Consider the following 17,511-nt stretch of genomic DNA (forward strand, 5'->3'; position numbering starts at 1 on the left):
GAATGATATATTTTTTTTGAGACACAGTCTCGCTCTGTCACCCAGGCTGGAGTGCAGTGGTGCAATCTCGGCTCACTGCAAGCTCCGCCTCCCGGGTTCATGCCATTCTCCTGCCTCAGCCTCCCAAGTAGCTGGGACTACAGGCGCACGCAGCCACACCCGGCTAATTTTTTTATTTTTAGTAGAGACGGGGTTTCACCATGTTAGCCAGGATGGTCTTGATCTCCTGACCTTGGGATCCGCCTGCCTCGGCCTCCCAAAGTGCTGGGATTACAGGCATGAGACACAGCACTTGGCCTATGAATGATATTTTAATGTTTTCTAACTGTGCAATGTTATTGAAGAAATATTCTTCTCTAGCTTCAAATAAGCTAATATCTTTGAGGTATCAAAAAATAAAACCAATGCTCACAAGAAAACAAAAGAAGAAATGGAAGTTTTCATTAGTGAAATAAGTCAGTTTATTTTATTTCCAACAAGGCCTTTTTCTCCTATAATTAAGACAAACCATTTTACACTTAATAATAACATAACTTAGTTTTTAGTATTTTCAAAAGGGAAAGATTTTGGGTGGGGGGAATTTAGGAAATCAAATATTTTAGAAGGAGTAACTATAGAAGTTACTTTTTCAATCTTAATATATTAACAGGCTTGTCTACCAGGTACGTTACCCAGCATTTTTTCTTACAAGGAATCTATCAAGTACCAGCCAACAAATAATCTACATTTAGAAACTGAGGGTAGAAATGTCTATATTTTAATAGGAAACAAGCATCTAAAATACAAATCACATGTCTTTAACAAGGCAATTTACATAATTAGGTGTAAGTTTTTAATTAACTTTATGTTCCTTAGGATCCTAGCAAACACTCAGTTGACTGTATCTCAAGTTCAAACTGCACTCACCTGGCTATAAAGGTAAATATCACAATGGAATTGGGCCTGTTTGACTAGGGAAAAAGATCACTTCAATATTGCACATTTCCTTTCTTTAAAAACAAGGATTAAGTCAGGGCCATCTTGGTTCTGAATCTCTCCATTTTTGTTGGGAGAAGACTAACCATCTCTTTACTAAGTTCTAGCTCAACTTCTATTTCCTGGGCAGCCTCAGGATGCTTTTCACAGTAATCAACAATAAATTTGTAATGTTCCAATGATGTTGCCAAATTTTCCAGCTCTTTCTTGGGATCTGCAGTAATGATTTTGCCATAGAGACGGGCAACTCGAAACTTAGCTAACATGGCAGGGCGAAGAACATCTTCCCCTATATGCTCAGGGAATACTTTATTTGGGTCTCTCAGGGAGTCTAAGAAGAGCTGGTAGTACTTCAATGCTGACTTATTAAGATTATTTATTTTTTTTACAATGTGTGAATCAGGATCCCTTAGCCTGTCAGCAATGGCAACCTTCAAATCCATCATATCATAGTAAGCATGTGCAATTTCAAACTGGATCTGTCTGTTGACCAACAGATAATACTGTGGATTCAGGTCTACAGTTAGGGGCTCTAGCATGGCTATTCTGCGTTTATGCATCTTGCACCGTCTCTCCATGTCAGTTTCAAAGAATGCAAGCGCCTTAAACAGAGCACTGTGGTCTTGGACAACTTCAATATGGTCAGTGACATAACCATCAATCTGAAAGAACTCTTTTGCCTCAAAGACATAGTGCTGACCCAATAAGAAAAGTTCTCTAGCTTCTTCAAAATCTAAAGGTCTCAAGTAGCTCACTTTCTCTTCTACTGCAGAGATGGCATCACACAGTTCACCGGTTCCAAACTGCACAGCTTTTTTCCGAATGCTTTCCTCCTCATCTAGTTCTTTTTTCCTTAAAGCTCTAAGTTCAGACTGTTTATCAAGATCAAGCTCTCCTATGTTGTCCTGAAGGAAAAAAAAATAAATTATGGTTAAGTAGGACACTCACCTCCTGCTGTTAAATAATATTAAAGCAAACTTCAGAGTTTTTTAGAAAAGAGAAGTCTCTTACTTTCCAGCCTGGTTTAGAAGGGTATCATAATCTTAAACACCTTTGAAAACTTCTTTCTTTCTTCCAATTATATTAAAAACTCAAGAAATGTGAAAAAAAAAAAGTATGTAAATAGACAAGCTGCTTACATATCATTGATTCTGAGGAACCGAAATTCATTTACAGTTACTCCTTCCAATAAGATAAATGCTACATGTAAAAGTACTTTGGGAATTGTGAAACATTATATACATGTGATACATTACTCCCAGCACTTTGGGAGGCCAAGGCAGGCGGATCACGAGGTCAGGAGTTCAAGACCAGCCTGGCCAACATAGCGAAACCCTGTCTCTACTAAAAACACAAAAAATTAGCCAGGCGTGGTGGCAGGCGCCTGTAATCCCAGCTACTTGGGAGGCTGAGGCAGGAGAATCGCTTGAACCAAGGAGGCGGAGGTTGCAGGGAGTGGAGATTGCGCCACTGCACTCCAGCCTGGGTGACAGTGCAAGACTCCATCTCAAAAAACAAACAAACAAACAAAAAGACTGTAATCTACATCATAAAAATGTTTCAAAAGGATGCCATTAAGATTAATGCTACCATGTTTATGCTATTAGTTATTTAGTGAAATATATCAGAGAGAAATGCTCTAGGTCTCTTAAAGACATCAAAGTGAACAAAGAGTTAAATCTACCTTCCTAGTTAAAGTTTTATCTCCTCTACCTCTTGGGGGTGGGGGGGGGGGAAATAAAAAAAGAAAGAATAACTAAGGTGGTTAAGAAATAGGGTAAGCTCTTCTTGGCCAATAAAAATAAATAATAGATCCCAAGGCCTTTTCTTCTTTTCACTTGACACTGTCTCACCAATGATCTTTCCACAAACCCTTCAAGGTTTCCAAATGCTCAGAAGATGAAGACAACAATGCTTCAAAGCCTTGATTGCTCCAGCCCCTTTCTAACTCTAACTTTAGCTTATATCACACTCCCTCTCCCTCAGCTCCGACCTCACAGCCTTTGCTCCATCCCTTCTGATATCATCCTCCCTTATGCCACAGAACTTCTAAACGTGCTGCTTTAGCTCTTTGACATGGTGCGCCTTCTTTTCTTCAGTCTAGGTAACTCCTACTTACTCATCCCCGGAGCTTGCTTGTTATTTCCTCCTATTGTGCCTTCTCATATCATGTGTCTCTCCTTTGTGGAACTTAACAAAATTGTACTTTTACATGAAGTCAAAGGCTAGGTTCATTTTTGTTCATCATAGTATCCTTAGCCAATGACTAGCACAGGGTTGGCATACATAAATACTTAATTGAATAAATTTGTGTATGTCTTAAAGCTTGAACCAAAGAAGGTCTTTCAGATAAATATACAGATGATAAAGGATGAAGTTAAGGTTAAAAAAGAAAGTCAGGGGTGAGTGCAGTGGTTCACACCTGTAATCCCAGCACTTTGGGAGGCTGACGTGGGTGGATCGCTTGAGCTCAAGAGTTCAAGACCAGCCTGGGCAACATGGTAAAACATCATCTCTAACAAAAATACAAAGAATTAGCCGGGCACAGTGGCATACACCTGTTGTCCCAGTTACTTGGCAGGCTGATGTAGGAGGATTGCTTGAGCCAGGGAGGTGGAGGATGCAGTGAGCGGAGATCATGCCACTGCACTCCAGCCCGGGTGACAGAAACCCCATCTCAAAAAACAAAACTGGGTTTAAGGAAAATCTGAGTAATTTAGTAGCATGGCAAATATATGAGTTTAAACTAACCAAGTGATGAAGTTCTAAGTTCCCAGACTAGAAACATCAACTAAATGAAAGGTAAGGGTCAAATCATAGTGCATTTTGCTTGACACAATTACTTCAAATGTAGATCATAGGTCTCTAAATCTTGTATACTTCCTTCCTTCTTAGGCTGCTTGTTTATTTACATGTTCTCTCTAGGATGCTTTCTTAAATTAGCCTACTGTTTTGCTCCAATAGTCCCTGCAACCCTCCTTTTCCAGCTTTCTTTACCTGACCAGAATAAACTTGACAGCTCTTCCTGGCTCCAAATTCTCTAGACATAAAGCCCCATAGTTCTTCTCCCTACTTCCTGTGTTTCCTTAATATGCCTCCTCTTTACCCTCTGACCTCTAAAATTATCTTCATCTTTTCAAGACCTATGCTTCTGATGTGTTGAGGTTTGTTTGGTTTTCTTTCATTTAGTAGTTTCACAAGGTTCTATATTATTTACCACTGATATGGTTTGGATTTGTGTCCCTGGCCAAATCTCACATCAAATTGGAGGAGGGACCTGGTGGGAGGTGACTGGATCACTGGGGGCAGATTTCCTCCTTGCTGTTCCTGTGGTAGTGAGTGAGCTCTCTCATGAGATCTGATGGTTTTGAAGTGTGTGGCGTTTCCCCCTTTGCCCTCTCTCTCTCTCCTGCTTACCATGGTAAGACATGCTTGCTTCTCTTTTGCCTTCCGCCATGATTCTAAGTTTCCTGAGGGCTCCCAGTCATGCTTCCTGTTAAGCCTGAGGAACTGTGAGTCAATTAACCTCTTTTCTTCATAAATTACCCAGTCTCAGGTAGTTCTTTTTTTTTGAGACAGGGTCTCACTCTGTTACCCAGGCTGGAGTGCAGTACCCAGGCTGGGGTGCAGTGGTGCAGTCTTGGCTCACTGCAACCTCTGCCTCCTGGGCTCAAGTGATTCTCCTGCCTCAGCCTCCCCAGTAGCTGGGACTATAGGTGCACACCACCATGCCTGGCTAATTTTTTGTATTTTTGGTAGAGACAGGGTTTCAACATGTTGTCCAGGCTGGTCTCAAACTCATGGGCTCAAGTGATCCACCCACCTTGGCCTCCCAAAGTGCTGGGATTATAGGCATGAGGCACTGTACCTGGCCTCAAGTAGTTCTTTATAGCAGTGTGAGAACGGACTAATACAACCACTAAAGATTATTATACTTTTATCAAGCAGAGTCCCATGTAAAAAAAAAAAAAAAAATTATCATACTTTAATACACAATATAAAAAAACAAAAGCACAATGAATCCCCCAGGAAAGCTTCCTATGTATCTACACTTAGTATATCACATCTAAATGATTAATTTTATTATCCTCCCTAGTGGTTAGAAACTAGGATTGGGCATAAATTAATAATGATGATGGTAGTTAACATTTATTAAGGACTTAGTATGTCTCAGGCACTTTTCTGAGACCTTAATATATACTGATTTAACTCTCATAACAACAGTATTAAGTACTATTATCTCCAACTTACTTGTGAGGGAATAGAGGCAAAAATATATTAAGTAAATTGCCACAAAGACATAGCTACGAAGCGGCAGAGCTGGAGTTCATACCTACCTAGTGTATTTCGAGTCCATGCTCTTCACTGCCATCAGTTCTGCTTCTATTTTTGAACTATTACATGAGCTATTTCTTAAAAGTCTACCCTTTTAGATTTTATCAAGTCCATGCTGTGTGTAAGATAACACTGAGAAGTATATAAAGATCAGTAAGGGCTTGGCCAGGTGTGGTTGCTCGCACCTGTAATCCCAGCACTTTGGGAGGCCGAGATGGGTGGATCACTTGAGGTCAGGAGTTCGAGACCGGCTTGGCCAACATGGTGAAACCCCATCTACACTAAAAAGACAAAAATTAGCCAGACATGGTGGCAGGCACCTGTAATCCCAGCTACTCGGGAGGCTGAGGCAGGAGAATCCTTTGAACCCAGGAAGCAGAAGTTGCAGCTGCGATCACATCACTGCACTCCAGCACAGGCGACAGAGCAAAACTCCGTCTCAAAAAAAAAAAAAGATTAGTTAGGCCAGGCACAGTGGCTCACACCTGTAATCCCAGCACTTTGGGAGGCCAAGGCGGGAGGATCACTTGAGCCCAGGAGTTCAAGACCAGCCTTGGCAACATAGTGAGAGCCAGTCTCTACAAAATAATTTAAAAATTAACTGGACATGGTGGCACACGCCTGTACTCCAAGGATGAGGTGGGAGGACTGCGTGAGCCGGGGAGACCAAGGTTGCAGTGACCCATGATCATGCCACCACACTCCAGCCTGGGCAACAGAGCAAGAGCCTGTCTTTAAAAAAAAAAAAAAAAAAAAAAAAAGAATATGATATCGTTCCCAGCTCTCAAGAAGCTTATATTCTAACCAAAGAAAAGTCTTCAAGGAAGAGGTAGTATTTAAGATAGGCCTTGAATGATGAGTAAGATTTATTTTATTTATTTATTTATTTATTTAGAGATGGAGTCTCGCTCTATTGCCCAGGCTGGAGTGCAGTGGTCCAATCTCGGCTCACGCAGCCTCTGCCTCCCGGATTCAAGCAATTCGAAGAGTACGATTTAAAACCAAGAAAGAAATATTTATGAAAACATTCTACACACCTTTCATATTAAACACAATGTGACCCCAATGAGCACAATCCCCACTATGAGTTTTTACTTACAATTTCCTCATTTAAGAAAGAAAAAGGCAACTTCTGACTGCATTACCTGCATGGAAAGTTGGGCATTCTGCATGAGAGTCAAACAGTATTTGATCCAGCACCTTGCTATTTCCCCCTTTCTTTGATGATAAAGCTCTGGCACTTCTCCTTCAGCTTCAGGAGCTAAAATATACATGTGATTTGTTTAAGTTAAGGGTCACAACTGTAATTTTCATTGGGTACTGTAGTTTTTTTAATATCACTTTTTCCTGACTATAAGAGTAACAGATCTTTACTGAAGCAGGGGGCTTGGGGAAAAGGGAAGAAAGATCCCCCCCAAATCCTACTACCCAGAAGCACTCACTATTATTTTTGCATATTTCTTTCTCATACCACAAACACTTTACTCACATCATTATCAACTCTTAGCTTCATTTTTAAGTACACCATTATATACAATTAAATAGATATTCTATTATTTAACCATTCTTCTAATTCTAACCTGGAATTTGTTGTTTCCAATTCTTTACTATCACAAAAACCTCTATGTCACACAACAAATGGTTGTGGAGAACCTGGTGCTAAACTATTCAGATGACCTGCTTCTGGGTCAGAGTGTCATACATAGCAGAGCAGCTTTCTTGCTGCAATCTATTGAAAGTCAGCTGTCAACACAAAGGTTTGTAAAGTTTATACACATACACACATTTTTTTAAACTCGAAACATGAATATATTTGTGCAAAAATCTGTCTGGATTTTGGATTTCTTCCTTAGGGCAGGTTCCTAGAAGTGGAATTTACTGAGTAAAAGAGTTTACACAATTTTAAATAATTCACAACATACAGCCAAATTATTTTCAACAAATACGCCAACCAACAATATATGAGAATGCTCAATAAGAACATTTTGAAAACACTGGACACTGTCATTTTTTCAGCTATTTTGAAGAGTAAAAACAAAATAATATCTTACGATATTACTTTAAATAAAGTGAATTATTAAATAATATCTCAGCAATTTAGTTTTTATTCATTTTTTGAGATAAGTGCCTCTTAGACTTCAACTAATCTATAATTAATGTAGTTAATATATTAGGGGAGAAAGCAACTATTTACTTTGATAATGTACATTCCTTTAGCTCTTAAGAGTCTCTGCATTTTTCAGATCCACAATTAGAATGTCCATTTGTAAGGAAGACAAGATGTTTCAAAATCCAAAACATCGTAAGAAGGCTGGAAACTGTTCAACAGTGAGTAATAGAATCAAACTATTTTTAAAGAAAATGATGAACTTATTACAAAACCTGTTAAATGACTCAAAGACACATGTTAACTGTGATTTTCTAAGACTAAAGGAAACACTATACTTAAAAAGATGGGTATTTGGCTACATCGCTTATGCATGTAGTATTCCAACCAAAAATATATCATCTGAATCATGGCATAAGGAAACATCACACAAATCCCAGCTGGCAGTAATTCTATGAAATAACTGGCCTATATTCTTCAAAAATGTTAAGTGATGAAAAGGAAAGGCTGAGGAACAATTCCAGATGAAAAATGCCTGAAGAGATATGACAACTGAATGCATTATGCAATCTTGAACCGTATAATCCAGTACTGGCAAACAAATGCTAGAAGGAATATTATGGCAACAACTGATGAAATAGAAATATGCAGTGTAGATAAAAGAATTGTATCAATGTTACTTTTTTTTTTTTAATTTCTTTAAAGACATAGAGATGGGGTCTCACTATGTTGATCAGGCTTGTCTTGAACTCCTGGCCCCTCCCATCTTGGCCTCCCAAAATCTAGCATTACAGGCATGGGCCACCATGCCTGGCCAATGTTACATTTCTTGAATTTGATAAATGATCTATGATTATGTAAGAAAATATTCTTCTTAGGAAACATATACTGAAGTATGAAAGGGTAAAAGAGCCTAATGTATGTAACCTTCTCTCCAATGGTTCAGAGAGAAAAATAAAATTTGATTCCAAGCAAGGAAAATACTAAAAATTGGTGCATTTAGGAGAAGGGCATATGATAGCTCTTCTGTTCTTGCAACTTTTCAAAAGTTTAAAATAATTTCAAAATAAAACTTTTTTTTAAAAGCTATGTAAAACATGCAAAGGTAAACTTACTGTCTTCTGTGGCTGAGATCTTTCCAGTTTGACCAAAAATGACATTAGCAGCTGATAAACAGTGCCTGGCCTCCATAAAGCATAGCTATTGGGGAAATAAACAACAGTGAATGCAACTATCACATAGCTTTATTTGCAACTGATACTTGCATAATTTCTTTTAATATGGGAAAAGGTATAAAATCAGATAAAAATACTACAAAGGAGGCCCTGTAGAGTTGCAGATCATTCAGAAGGTATAAAAGATATATTATCATATTATCTGGTTAAAATGTAACCTCAAAGGTTAAAATATTAATGCCCCCAAACTCTTAATAATAATCCACTCAGATTGAAAGACAACTGCCAACTGAAAGTTAGCTCTCCTTATATAATCAATAGATATACAGGAATAGCTGTCATCCTAGACTTAAACTATCTCAAAAAGTCCTTTAGGTTCGGTCTAAATAACCAAAATCCCATGCACAATAAATTCTTAGACTATTTACATTGTGTCAGAGGACTGAATTTTTTTTTTTTTTTTTTTTTTTTTTTTTTACAAGACAGAGGTCTCACTCTGGCCCAAGGCTGGAGTGCAGTGGCACAATCATAGTTCACTGCAGCCTCAACCTCCTGGTCTTAAGGGATCCTCCCACCTTTAGCCTCCAAGCCTGACTAATTCTGGGGTTTCTCTATGTTGCCTGAACAGGTCTCCAACTCCCGGCCTCAAGCAATGCTCCCACCCTGGCCTCCCAGGGTGCTGGGGTTATAGATGTAAGCCACCTTGCCCAGCTTGAGGATTTAATTTTTATTAGGTTTAGAGAGCCCTTTTATATCCTACTATACAAAGGCAAATAGAATAAATTCAGGTAAGAAGATATTCCTGTGTTCTAAAATCTTTAAACTTTACATACAATAAGGCTTCCCACCAAGTTTTAAAGTCAACAGACTTCCACAGATTAACCTTATGGAACTGCTTTACCAACACTCTTGAAGACTTCATAATTCAATTCCGGGCATGGCAAACTTCTCAAACAATTAGAGATCTCCTTGTTAATAGAAACGTTTTGTATTTGTCATGTAAGTCAAAGGACCACCCAGCAGAAGTTCAAAGTTAAAGTCCAACTTTTAGTTGGAAGCCACCCTCATTAAATAGAATGTCTACTTAATATTAGTAATACCTGAAAGGCTTTAAATGGTTGGCTATAACTTTAAAATTGCAGCATTAAATGTATCTTTCCATTATGGCAAATTCAGAAGCCATCTTGAGAATAGCTGGACACGTATAGTATTAGCCCAGCAACATCTATAGATAAAAATGTGTTAAATCTTAAAAGCCAAAAGAAAGTTATATAATGAGTTTATATAATGAAACTTTAATTATCTCTCTATAATCCGATCCCTTAATCATTATCGTCATTTCAGCTTTGTCCAGATTGGCTCCCTGTGAGCAACCACTGCTAGAACAGTGAGTGTCTTATGCCCTCTAGGTGGCTGGTAAATGTGGGACTTTAGCAGCTGCCAGGTAGGGATTCACCAAGGAGCAAAACCTCATCACTGGAATCAGATGAAGATGACAATGATATAAATGACAATTGCATTTTTAAAAACATGGTTCAAATCCCTCTTTTTGCAACATGACTTAGTTGGTTTCAACAAAAACTTAAAAAAGATTTTGGTAAAAAAATAAAAGTGCAGGGTGTGGGAGATATCATGAAAATTACTGCATGCTCCACGTAAGTAATGCTTAACAACTTTAAATTTTAATCACACTTTAATATCTAGATATCTTAGTACTGCCAATATCCATGGAGTTTTAAGTATAAATTAAAGTCACAGTGAATATGTAATTTTAAAGTTGCTAAACAGAATGAATAATGGGCCTCCAACAGCTGTAAAAAAGACGTCACAAGCAGAGGCACTGGATAACACTTTGGATGAGGACAATGAAATGGATTCATGAGAATTAGTTAACTGAATGCTCTGATATATGCAGTAGCGTTACTTACACACTTGATCTTAGACCAAAGTCCTAGAAGCGATGCTGCAGTCACCACAGCCCTTTCTCTCCTGCTAATAGCTTTTCTGAATGAAATTCTGTGGGACAATACTTTAATCATCGGGCGCATTTACAGAACCAACGCTAACGAAATGCTCAAAAAGGATAAAGGCCCAAGGATAAGGCAGCAGTTACCAGAGAGATGAAAGAAGGAACTCTGATAAGCAGAGAATTACCAAAATTTCAGAGAGGTGCGAATTCGAAATATAAATAAAAGTAATTTATATTGCCGAGATGTCTTATTAAGGATTAATAGGAAAATCTGGTTAGAAAAGGTGGTGTAAAATTATTTTAGCATTAAAAACTCTCAGGGATTAAAGGAATAAATGGGTCAATTAAGAGTACACCAACATGATGTGAGCAATGCTTTTTAAAATTTTTATGAGAAATTCTGATAAACAACTAAGAAGCTCAAAAACATTGTCCCTGTGTAACAATCCAAAAGAAGTATGGTATAAAGACCTAGAACTTTGGAACTCAGCAGATATATTTCCAACATTAAAAAATTATTACAGAGTTAATTCTGAAAAATAACTGAAATGCGTCACATGCTTTTATCAAAGCCCACATTTAACAGTCAACTTCCTCAGTCAAATTCTCAGAGTTATGAGATTACCATTACATAAAGATAAAGCTATCTACAAGGTAAAATCTGCAATTTAAGGTAACATCTCACTAAAATGAGTTGAGATAGCGTGCCTATGTTAAAAAAAGAATTGGTCTTAGGTAACATGTAAAACAATGATAAAACTCGGTATTTTAAAACTCAAAATAATTCATACAACAAAAAGCTACAAAATTGTAGTACATGGGCAAAATGGGCTGCATTTTCGGGTTCAGTTGTACATCATCAAATACAAGCTACCTGTTTTTAAAAGATAGTATTTTCAAGGTACTACTGGTTCTATTTTTATACTCACTATTGGTACTCTGTTAGATAACTACTTCAAGAAGCTTACCTTATTGATGTAAAACTGTGACAAGGTAGCAGCATTGATAGCCCACTCTATAGGATGGTAGGCATTGTGCTCGAGCTGGCGTTTTAGTGTACTATGGCAATAGTGAGCAGCCTTCTCAAACATTTCCAGATGCTGGTAGACTTGAGCTAGGTAATATAAGTTATGAGTATAAACCTTTTCAAATCTGTAAAGAAAAAAATAAACCAATATTTGTGTAATGGTTTACCTTTTTTTTTTTTTCTGAGACGGAGTCTCGCTCTGTTGCCCAGGCCGGAGTACAGTGACGCAATCTTGGCTCACTGCCTCCGCCTCCTGGGTTCAAGCAATTCTCCTGCCTCAGCCTTCCGAGTAGCTGGGACTACAGGCGCCTGCCACCGTGCCTGGCTAATTTTTGTATTTTTGGTAGAGACGGGGTTTCACTATAATAGTCAGGCCAGTCTCAAACTCCTGACCTTGTGATCCACCCGCCTCAGCCTCCCAAAGTGCTGGAATTACAGGTGTAAGCCACCGTGTCCGGACCATGGTTTACGTTTTATAAGTAAATTTCATATATATTTATTTTGATCCTCCCACCAACCCTTTGAGTTGGATTTGTTTAGTGTATCTATTTGACAGATAAGGAAACTGAGTCTCAGGTTTGAACAAGGTCACGTAACAAGTAAGTGGTAAATGGAGGTTTTACTCCTGTCAGAATCCACATTCTATAACCTTTATAAGTGCCTTTTTGAACAATCACTAATCTATGATATGTGGAAATATTTGCAAGGGCTGATTTCTATACCTACTCACCTTTTTGATCTCTCTTGTTCAGTAAGTTTCTCTTCTTCAGGAAGAAAACACTCAGTAGGATCAAGAGGAGGACTCCCAACCTACAATTAAGAAAAACAAAAGCTCTTTAATGTAAACACCAAGTGCCCTCTTCTGGAGGACCTGGAGAAATCAACTTCTACAAGCCAAATACATTTCATTTTTTCCTAGTTCATTTTTATGTTACTCAAGAAGTAATTTTCTGTTTTTTAAATTTTTATTTATTTATTGAGACAGCGTCTCTGTCACCCAGGCTGGAGTGGAGTGGCACAATCTCAGCTTACTGTAACCTCCGTCTCCCGATCCTCCCACCTCAAGCAATCCTCCTACCTCAGCCTCCCAAGTAGCTGGAACCACAGGTGTGCACCACCAGTCCTGGCTAATTTTTATATTTTTTGCAGAGACAGGGTTTCGCTATGTCGCCCAGACTGGTCTTAAACTCCTGGGCTCAAGCAATCCACCTGCCTTGGCCTCCCAAAGTGCTAGGATTATAGGCGTGAGCCACTGCACCCGGCTCAACAAGTAATTTTCTTAACCATAAAATCTGAGTCAAACAAATAAAAGATACCCTGTAAGTTCACATTTGACAAAATTTTACTGTTGTTGCAGTTAAACTGCAAATATGCAAAAAATCCACCAATCTGCTTTTAGACATATATAATTCTTGAAGTATTTTTTCTTTTTTTAATTCTTATTTATTTATTTAGAGATGGGGGTCTTGCTCTGTTGCCCAGGGTGGTCTTGAACTCCTAGCCTCCAGTGATCCTCCTGCCTCAGCCTCCCAAAGTGCTGAAACTACAGGCATGAGCCAATGTGCCCAGCCTCTTTACGTTTTTTTTTTTTTTTTTTTTTGGAGATGGAGTCTCACTCTTTCGCCAGGCTGGAGTGCAGTGGTGCGATCTCGGCTCACTGCAACCTCTGCCTCCCGGCTTCAAGCGATTCTCCTGCCTTAACCTCCTGGGTAGCTAGGATTACAGACATGTGCCACCACCCCAAGCTAATTTTTGTATTTTTAGTAGAGATGGGGTTTCTCCATGTTGGCCAGGATGGTCTCGATCTCTTGATCTCATGATCCACCTGCCTCGGCCCCCCAAAGTGCTGGGATTACAGGTGTAAGACACTGTGCCCGACCCCTCTTTAAGTATTTCAAATGGCAATTTTGTCTGGTAAAAGGGCTCTTTTAAAAACATGCATAAGCAAAACAAATAGGAAAAATGTATATATTTCTACAGTAGTACTATTCTAAACTGACCACTAATAAAAATCAAATGAGAGATTTTAATATTTATTCTAATATTTTTTTCTCAAGGAAATAACAAAAGTGTATTACCCCCTTTCAATACAGGGACATTAAAACCAGATTCCATTATTTATTGCCTTGGGCAAGTCACTTGATCTCTTGTGTTTCTGTTTAGTCATCTGTAAAATAAGGGTAATAACAGTATCTATCTCATGAGGATTAAGTGAGTTAATATTTATAAATCACTTACAACCCCCCTCTTACGTCTTCCAAAAGAGCAGAACTACCTAACCTCTCCCTCATTCTACTTCTATGAGGATAGTCCCATCTACAAACACACTCTTGCTTTTAACTGAATTCATTAAACTCAAAAAGGAACAATGCTTTTCATAAAAATATGATTTTACATTCTGGATGTAAACACTAAAAGCATCACAACGTGGGCTCCTGGGATTCACATAAAGTAAAAACAACTAAGACAGGAAGCAAGGCCCAACGCAAACACAATAGATAAGTAATTCTTCAGAGAACTCTTCAACAATTCCGAGGGCTGCTTACCATGCTTACCCCTGTCTAGATGAGGGGAATTAATCAATATATTATTTTATGTACATACTTCACTGTTATGGCTTTCACATGTCATAGGTAATATTAACAGTCAAATCAGTCTCTTAACTGAAACAGAGGTACAACTAAGCACAAGGAATTTCACTGTATGTGTTATGTTTCCATATAAATACTATTTTTAATGAAATACTATTGATGCTCAGTAACTTTTTTTTTTTTTTTTTGTAAAGACGGGTTCTTGCTTTGTTGCTCATGTTGGTGTTGAACTCCTGGCATCAAGCAATCTTCCCACCTCGGCCTCCCAAAGTGCTGGGATTATAAGTGTAAGTCACCGCACTCAGCTTTTACATTTTATTTTACTTATTTTTGAGACAGGGTCTTGTTTGGTTACCTAGGCTGGCGTGCAGTGGCAGGATCCTCGCTTACTGCTGCTTTGACCTCCTGGACTGACCTCCCGGACTCAAGCCATCCTCCCACCTCAGCCCCCCAAGTAGCTGGGACCACAAGCACACACCACCACACCCAGCTAATTTTTTTTTTAGTTTTTGTAGAGACAGCGTATCACTATGTGGCCCAGGCTGATCTTGAACTTCTATGTCAAGCAATCCACCAACCTCAGCCTCCCAAAGTGCTGGGATTAAAGGCGTGAGCCACTGTGCCTGGCCTCAGACTTTACATTTTAAATTAACAATTTCACATACAAGACTGTGAGCCTAAAAGCAAGAAAGGGTAGACTAATATCTCTATTTGGTTTTGTGGCACTCTGCTCTTGTTAGTACTTCAGGAAGAAAGTTAAAATGCCAAGGTGCGAGGCCGGGCATGGTGGCTGATGCCTGTAATCCCAGCACTTTGGGAGGCTGAGGTGGGCGGATCACTTGAGGTCAGGAGTTTGAGACCAACCTGGCAACACGGTGAAACCCAGTCTCTATAAAAATACAAAAATTAGCTGGGAATGGTGGCGGGTACCTATAATCTCAGCTACTTGGGAGGCTGAGGCAGGAGAATTACTTGAACTCAAGAGGCAGAGTTTGCAGTGAGCCGAGATCACGCCACTTCACTCCAGCCTGGGCAACAGAGCGAGACTCCATCTCAAAAAAAAAAAGACAGAATCTTGCTCTGTCACCCAGGCTGGAATACAGTGGTTCGATGATAGCTCACTGCAACCTCAAACTCCTGGGCTCAAGCGACCCTCCTGCCTCAATCTCCCAAGTAGCTAAAACTACAGGTGTGTGCCACCACATCTGGCAAATTTTTTAATTTTTTGTAGTGACGAGGTCTTCCTGTGTTACCCAGGCTGGTCTCAAACTCCTGGGCTCAAGTGATCCTCCAGCCTCAGCCTCCCAAAGTGCTGGGATTACAGGCATACCGAGCTTCTTATATCCTTTTGCAGTCAAGCATTCTGACACATGAATTTAGCAAACATAATTTTGTATGTTTAGTCTCTTTTATGTGATATCTAATGTTATTTCAAGTTTTTTAATGTTATAAAAGCACTTTATTAATGGATTTTTTTTTTTTTTTTTTTTGAGATAGGGTCTCACTGTCACCCAGGCCGGAGTGCAGTGGCGTGATCTCGGCTCACTGCAGCCTCTGCCTCCCAGGTTCAAACGATTCTCCTGCCTCAGTCTCCCAAGTAGCTGGGACTACAGGCGTGCGCCACCACGCCTGCTGTTTTGTATTTTTAGTAGAGATGGGATTTCACCATGTTGCCCAAGCTGGTTTCGAACTCCTGATCTCAAGTGATCCACCTGCCTTGGCCTCCCAAAATGCTGGGATTACAGGCATGAGCCACCATGCTCAGCCGTATTAATGGATCTTTAAAGCAGACAGCTGTGACAAATAGTAATCCACAAGAAAACATTGTGCCTGATAATCTCCCTTTCAGATTAAAAAAAGTTTATTAAGGAAACAGATGGTAACACAGTGACTTGTCACCTTTGCAGGCTGTGACCCCTAAAGTGAGAGTTTTCAATGTTGGCTCCCCAGACCCCTAAAAGTTCTACAGCATCTCTTTTGTGCTACTGCAGTGGGGAGGAGGAAGAATCTGTAGTGGATTGGGCTCTGGGTCCTTCTAACCTGCTTAACCAGAGTAACTCAATCAATTTTTATATGCTGCATTTTCTGAAGTGTTTCATGGGTTAAAAAAAAAAATTCATTGAAAAACCATTGCCCTGAAGCAGTGGTTCTCAAAGTACAGTATGGTACTTAGACCAGCAGCATTTAAGCATCACCCATGCAGGATCTTATTAAAAATGCAAATTCCTAAGCCCCACCCCAGAACTACTAAATCAGAGCCTGGATACCCAGTCTGCTGTGCTTTCACGAGCTCTCCAGATTTTGACGGGTGCTAACATTTGAGAACCATTGCTTCAAAGATTTCAGATGTTTTGTTATAGTAGTTCTTGTTTCCTTCAAGTAGTGCTATTTTCATGGAAAACTAAAATAGAATGTTTAGATTATAAATACAAAAACATGCAAATAGTATTTTAGGATAACACTAGAATAATATTTCCTTTATAATTGTATTTAGACTAGGTTGCCATTATGTCCTATCCAAGGATTATTTTTTTAAAACCCTGAAGTCTTTAACACGCAATAATTTCAGCTATTAGGTGACTTCCCAGATAGCTCTATAGAGAAGTTCTAGGGCACAGTGAAGAGTCACACCAATATTACGAATGAGGGATTCTTACTATCAATTCTTGACTAGTTTCAATCAAAACTTAAAACTTATCTGACATGTAATATACCTCTTTCATATACTGATTATATAGTGCTTCTGATGACTCTAGGTAAGCCTGTGCAGTTTCAATTTCTTCTCTTTCAGACCACAAGATACCCAGGTTATTCTGGAAAATAAAGAAAAAGAGAAACAAACAATCATATAAGACTTCCAATTAAAGTAACTTTCATAGTTTTAAAGTCAATACTTACAACCAACCAAATAGTAGAGTTGGATTACCAATGAATTAATTATTCACAATGATACTGACCTCATGTATAGCAGCAGATAGCTGCTAAAATTAACCCCCAATGATCCCTGCTTCAGGGTATTCATGCTCTTATGTAACCTCTTCCCCTTGAGTACAGGCTGGTTTTAGTAATGTGCTTCTAACGACTAGACTATCACAGAAGTGATGGAAAGTCATTTCCAAGATTAGTTAACAAAACCCTTGATTTCCATTTTGGATGCTATCTATTGCCTGCTTTTTTTTTTTTTTTTTTTTTTTGAGACGGAGTCTTGCTCTGTCACCCAAGATGGAGTGCAGTGGCATGGTCTCGGCTCACTGTGAGCTCCGCCTCCCGGGTTCATACCATTCTGCCTCAGCCTCCCAAGTAGCTGGGACTACAGGCGCCTGCCATCATGC

The 17,511-nt window shown here is 39.1% G+C and overlaps 1 protein-coding gene across 1 annotated transcript in view; it reads right to left on the reverse strand.

Moving 5' to 3' along the window:
- Positions 1–437: 437 nt before the first annotated feature.
- Positions 438–17,511, reverse strand: part of KIFBP (kinesin family binding protein) — a 30,933-nt gene continuing 13,859 nt past the window's right edge. Inside the window, exons 2-7 of the mRNA XM_002820886.5 lie at positions 16,894–16,992; positions 12,319–12,398; positions 11,530–11,713; positions 8,533–8,617; positions 6,456–6,571; positions 438–1,880 (exon numbers count right to left, since the gene is read on the reverse strand). Coding sequence (XP_002820932.2) covers positions 1,005–1,880; positions 6,456–6,571; positions 8,533–8,617; positions 11,530–11,713; positions 12,319–12,398; positions 16,894–16,992 — 1,440 coding nt within the window. The 3' untranslated portion in view covers positions 438–1,004. The remainder of the gene's footprint in view (positions 1,881–6,455; positions 6,572–8,532; positions 8,618–11,529; positions 11,714–12,318; positions 12,399–16,893; positions 16,993–17,511) is intronic.

The sequence above is a fragment of the Pongo abelii genome, chromosome 8 (assembly GCF_028885655.2).
Source record: "Pongo abelii isolate AG06213 chromosome 8, NHGRI_mPonAbe1-v2.0_pri, whole genome shotgun sequence".
Lineage (NCBI taxonomy): Eukaryota > Metazoa > Chordata > Mammalia > Primates > Hominidae > Pongo > Pongo abelii.